The sequence below is a fragment of the Arachis ipaensis genome, chromosome B09 (genome assembly GCF_000816755.2).
Source record: "Arachis ipaensis cultivar K30076 chromosome B09, Araip1.1, whole genome shotgun sequence".
In the NCBI taxonomy this organism is placed as follows: Eukaryota; Viridiplantae; Streptophyta; class Magnoliopsida; order Fabales; family Fabaceae; genus Arachis; species Arachis ipaensis.
Window position 1 is genome coordinate 42608951 of NC_029793.2, and position 5441 is coordinate 42614391.

At 33.2% G+C, this 5441-nt stretch overlaps 1 protein-coding gene across 1 annotated transcript; it reads right to left on the bottom strand.

Annotated features, from left to right (window-relative positions):
* Positions 2469-5093, bottom strand: LOC107618241 (heavy metal-associated isoprenylated plant protein 34). The gene is made up of 3 exons (XM_016320253.2): positions 4578-5093; positions 4419-4494; positions 2469-4348 (listed from the first exon to the last, which is right to left on the bottom strand). Exons 1-3 carry the CDS (start codon positions 4605-4607, stop codon positions 2808-2810), a joined length of 1647 nt encoding a protein of 548 aa, XP_016175739.1. The 5' UTR covers positions 4608-5093; the 3' UTR covers positions 2469-2807.

Sequence of the window (5441 nt, forward strand, 5' to 3'; positions counted from 1 at the left end):
TTAAATGGATTGTTATTTTAGAAATTCAAAACATAATTTCAATACTATTTTTATCCATGCATGCACTCATTTTTTATCTTTCTTTAATTTGTTGAGATACTTCGTGGAACTACCAATGCGTTTGTTCTTGTTTCAGAGTAAAAACATTACTCTGGCATATAATTTATTGAGAGGGTGCGATTTGTTGTCCAATTTCTTTTACATGCTAGGCGTCTATAAGAAAAAGAATAATCATCATATAAAAATATATATTTAATATCTATAAAAAAATTTGATTATATTTCTATATGTTTGATTAGTCTATCATATAGGTTTAATTATTACATTGTAATGTTTGATTATTTTTTGTTTTGTCAAAAGTACTTGTAATAATATATATCTATAATATATAAAAAAAAAAGTGTGATAATTGATTGGATAACAGATTTTCTATCTTCAAAAAGTACGTTTTTTTTTAATTTAACTGTTTCTAACTTTCTATCTTTAAAATGTATTTTTTTAAATTTAATTTTTCTGTAAAATTACAAATTAGATGAAAGATTCTGATTTTAAGCTATAATTCAAATCGAAAGTTTTAATTAACCTTAAAAAAAAGTTGAATAAATGACTTCTTTTTCAAGTTACTATACAAATAACTTTGAGTGTTGTTGTTAAGTCTGTAAAACGAAGAATTTTTTTTTATTTTGTCCCCCCTGAAAATTATACCGAACATAAAAGATAAGAGAAATAGAGTTGACACCATTATGTGTTTAGGTTCAGTCTTTTAATGCAATGAGATTTATATCTAATTTCTATTATAACAATGATAAAATTTTTACTATAATTTTAAAAAAATTATAATTACCAAATCCAAAAGATTACAATGTAAAATTTCTAAGCTTTTCACGAAGTTTATCAACCATTAATTTCACCTATTGTATTAGAAAAAATTTAGAGAGTCAACTACTATATAAGTCAATTTAAGTTAAATTTTTTTTATTTTTAATTTTAAAATTTTAAAAATTAAAATAGTGGGAGTTTTTTTTTTCTTTGTAACTAACTTGTTTTTTCAACTAGTTAGCTCCACTTAATTACACTCTTAGTTAGTTTCCTAGTGAAACTCAAATTTAAAATATTTTCTTTTTATATAACTAACTTGTTTGTCAACTAATTGACTCCACTTGACTATATTCTTAATTGATTCTCTAACAAAACTCATTTTATTATTATTTTTAAGTGATAATCCAACTTAAAAAAAAAATCTAACTTAGTTCATCAAACACTAAACGTCCACATAAGCTTAGTCAATTTTTAAGTACTAACCCAACTTAAAATAAGATTAGTAAACAACTAAAATACTATTACAATATAATAAATATTAAGACTTTTCTCAAATCTATCTCACTTATCTTTTTTGGCTTATGGCTTTTATTTTGATTTCTCACATAATTAAATTCAGCTTTTTAAAATTATAGAAAAGAGATGAAAAGAAAAGATAAAAAAGACATTCTATGTAAGCTTCATGGATAAAATGATGAAGCTGTACTGAGAAATAAAGAAGAAGCTATATTGAGTGCGAACGATTATAACATTCATCGAAATGTGTACAAGGTATTAGAGTCGGATCATCTTAAGTACTATGAAAAATACAAGAAGTTCAGTAAAGATTATACTTAGTTGATTTGCATTTCACTTTACATACGAAAGGATATTTAAAAGGTTAAAAGGTATAATGTTCTGCACACTTACTTAACTACATCGATTTTGAGTGATCACAACTTAATTATCATGTCATTTGTGTGAGGATCTTTCCGTTGGTTAGAACGGATGGTGCAGAGATAATAAAAGTATTGTAGGAAGCAATAGAAGCAACTTATGGTAAAACGTAATAAAAGTTTTGTGGTGTTTGAAATTGTTGCATTTGCATAAATATAAATCTCAAATATTTTATTTAGATAACTTGTCTATATAAAAATTTGTAGATAAAAGCAAAATACAAAAAAAAACCTTACGTTATTATGTTTATTTTTTTCTTTTTTTGGCAATAAATATGGAAATTTTTTTTGATAAACATAAAAATTTTGGAAGAAAAAAATAAAAAAAAAAAAAACACAAAGTTTAGATGCGTGTTTATTAAAATATAATTATGTGTTTAGTTTAGATAAGACATATATTAAGTTGAGCTTTTTTTATGAAAGTTTTATGTGTTGCAAAAATTTTTGTACTATATAATTAAAATTTATGTATGTTTTTTATGAAAATGTTAAGGAATGAACATTTTGAAAAATACACATAACTATAAACATAAAAATTAATTAATTTATTTAAAAAAATCCATAAATACTCTTTAGTTAACTACCGCCAATGGTACTTGTAAGCTAAACCTGAGCATTCCCTACATGACAGCCTTGAAACATGAACCAAAGTTTTATTACATAATTCAACAAATTTCAACATTGTGATCAACTAGGCCGTGTGAAAAGCATATATTTAGCAAGGTGGCTAACAGCAATAGCCCACATAAGGAACCCTAAAGAGCAATTTGGATTTTACAAGGCACATGGCTCCAATTTAATTTTCAGCAAAGGCCATGTGAGTTTTTCTGTCGTTGCCTTGCAGTGGCAGCAACCAAACCATGTCCCACTCTACAACATATTTGTTTTCACGTAGGACACGGTACCAAAATTAAAATGCAAACAAAAAACATATGATATATCAAATTATCCTAAAAATCTTACACTTTTCTTTTTCTCCTTCCCCGTCCCCCTCTAATATTTTACCACTACTTCCAAAGTCTACAACAAAATTTAATGGAGTACTACTACCCACTACATGATGGTGCAGCTCTCGGTGTTCTCATCACTGAAAACATGTGTCATGGGATCAGCCATGGGATGTAACGGCATGGGTGGCGGTGGCATCATGTACGGCCTCATGCCACCACCACCATACATCATGTGTTGTGGTGGATACATATTCATGTTTGCTTGTTGATGTTGATGTTGCTGTTGTTGTTGATGTTGGTTCATCATCATGGCCATATATTGTTGTTGTTGCATGTTATATGGATTTGGTTGTTGCATTTGCATCCCTTGATAGTAGCCACCACCATTCATTGCGGCCGCCGGCAACCCTTGCACTGCCGGAATATTTCCCATTTGGCCCATTTGTCCCATTGGGCCTTTCTGACCCATTTGGCCCATGTTGCCATTATTACCACTACCGCCATGATGATGACCATTATTATTACCCCCCTTGCCACCACCACTCCCACCCTTTCCATTTTTGCCACTACTAGGAGGGAGAATATCAAAATCATCAAAATCGAAGTCAACTTTGTCCAATTTCCCACCCCCATTTTTCTTTCCATCTTTGCCCTTGTTCCCACCATTCCCATTGCTTTTGTTGTTCTTGTTTGTTGTGTCGGTTGCCCCTTTCTTGCTTTTCTTTCCTCCAAGACCTAATAACTTAACAAGGAAGCCACCACCACCACTTTTTGATTTCCCACCCTTCTTCTTGTTATCTCCACCACCACCACCGCCGCCACCCCCCTTGTTATTCTTTCCCCCTTTGTTGTTTTTACCACCATCTCCACCACCACCTTTCTTTCCCCCATTTCCATCTTTGCCCTTCATTTGCATAGGGAGATCCATGACATCAGCAGCTTTCTTGGCTCCCCCACCACCACCGCCACCAAAGGCATTGCCTTTATGGCTGTTCATGGCAGGCCCACTCATCATCATGCCAGCAGGTCCATGTGGCCCACGGGCATTGGCCATCATCATGGGCATCATCTTGTTATTCATCATGGGATTACCATGCCCATGTCCACCATGTCCATGGCCATATTCTTCACCCTCGTCCTCATCATCATATTCGTCATCATCAAAATCCTCATCATCGAACTCATCATCAAAATCATCAAGACCATCATCACTTTCATCATAATCCTCATTATCGGATAAGTTAAACTTGACAGATTTCTGATCCTTCCCCTGTCCCTTGAGATCTTTTGTCCCCTTCATGTTTTGAAAGTGTGCTATTTGCCCACCTCCTCCTCCTCCTCCTCCTCCTCCTTTATGACCATTTTGCCCCTTATTGTTCTTTCCTCCTCCTCCTCCTCCTCCTGCTGATGCTGCCGCCATCATCTTGGAGGGATCAATTTGCAAGTTCTTGAACTGTTGTGGGTTAATGGGGAAGTTCTGGTTGAACATGATGCCGCCTCCTCCTCCTCCGCCTCCTCCCTTCTGGCTCCATAGTTCAGCATGTTTGCCTCCTCTCTTGAGCTTCTTTATGAGCTTTGCTGGATCTATATGCCCTGACACCACAACCTTCCCTTGCTCAGCATCTATATTCACTGAATACACACCTGCCACCAGCAACAACAACTAATTAGTTATACTAACAACTTGAAAAAGCAAAGGAATATAAGAATGTACCGTCTATTTTCTGAAGCAGTTTCTTTACTTTCTGCTCACACCCATCACAGTGGATATTCACCTTCAGAATACAATTCTACATGTACACCAAAACATAAATCAGTTAACAAATTATCAAAAGAGAAGACTTTTGTTTACAAATTCAGTTAAGATGTTCACCTGAATTCTCATCATGTCTTGTTTACTCATCCTTGAAGAGTAGAGTCTCAAAGTGATACAAGGGTGAAGTGAAGTAGTAGAAGTTGTTACATATAAAGATATCTTCTTTTTTTAGAGAGAGATTATTGTTGGTACTCAAAAGGGGACACACACAAAACCAAACACTCTTATCTCTTCTTTCTTTTGTTTGGCTTGCAGCAGCAACAAGCAACACTGAAAATAACACAACAAATGTTTGTTTCCGTTGAACACAAAATAATTATCCGTACTTTGAGGCACACTTAATAGTACACCCGCTCATCAACTACGAATAACTATTAGCTGGCTTTACACTTTCTTGTTTCTGGTTTTATATATAACAAAAAACAAGACAGTAAGAGAGAGAAAGAGAGTGAACCCAAGTGAGCGTGTTCAATTTTTCTCTAGTGCTTTCTTCACAGCTTAATACTGCCACTCTTGCGCCTAATTTATTTCAAGCAACTCTCTTTTTCGCTTTTTTTTTTTCTAATAAAGAAAAAATGGTGATGAGCTTTCTTTTTTATAAATATCTTTTATAATATATTTTTCTGACAGCTATGACCGACTTTTCAGATGTTAGCTTAATCCAATGGCTGGGGGCAAAAGGGTCATTGGACCTTACTTTTGGGCCGGACCTTCTTGGATTGGGCTCAGAAACAACTCTCTTGTTCGTTTTCTTTTTTTTTTTAATTAGCAAATATTTCAGAATTTTTTTCCCAGTTTCAAAATTACTTTAATTTTCACTTGAAAAGAACCACATAAAATCTGTTCAATTTTCGAAAGTAAAAAAGTTAAAAACCGATCAGTTAGATTATTACTAGTAGTGTGGTACAGAATCTTTAGAAT

Bases quoted from the DNA above. Each gene is read 5' to 3' on its own strand.
- LOC107618241 (XM_016320253.2), bottom strand. From the start codon at position 4,607: ATGAGTAAACAAGACATGATGAGAATTCAG. The intron at 4,495-4,577 runs GTGAACATCTTA...GTGTACATGTAG, and splicing joins AAGACATGATGAGAATTCAG to AATTGTATTCTGAAGGTGAA. The intron at 4,349-4,418 runs GTACATTCTTAT...TGCTGGTGGCAG, and splicing joins ACTGCTTCAGAAAATAGACG to GTGTGTATTCAGTGAATATA.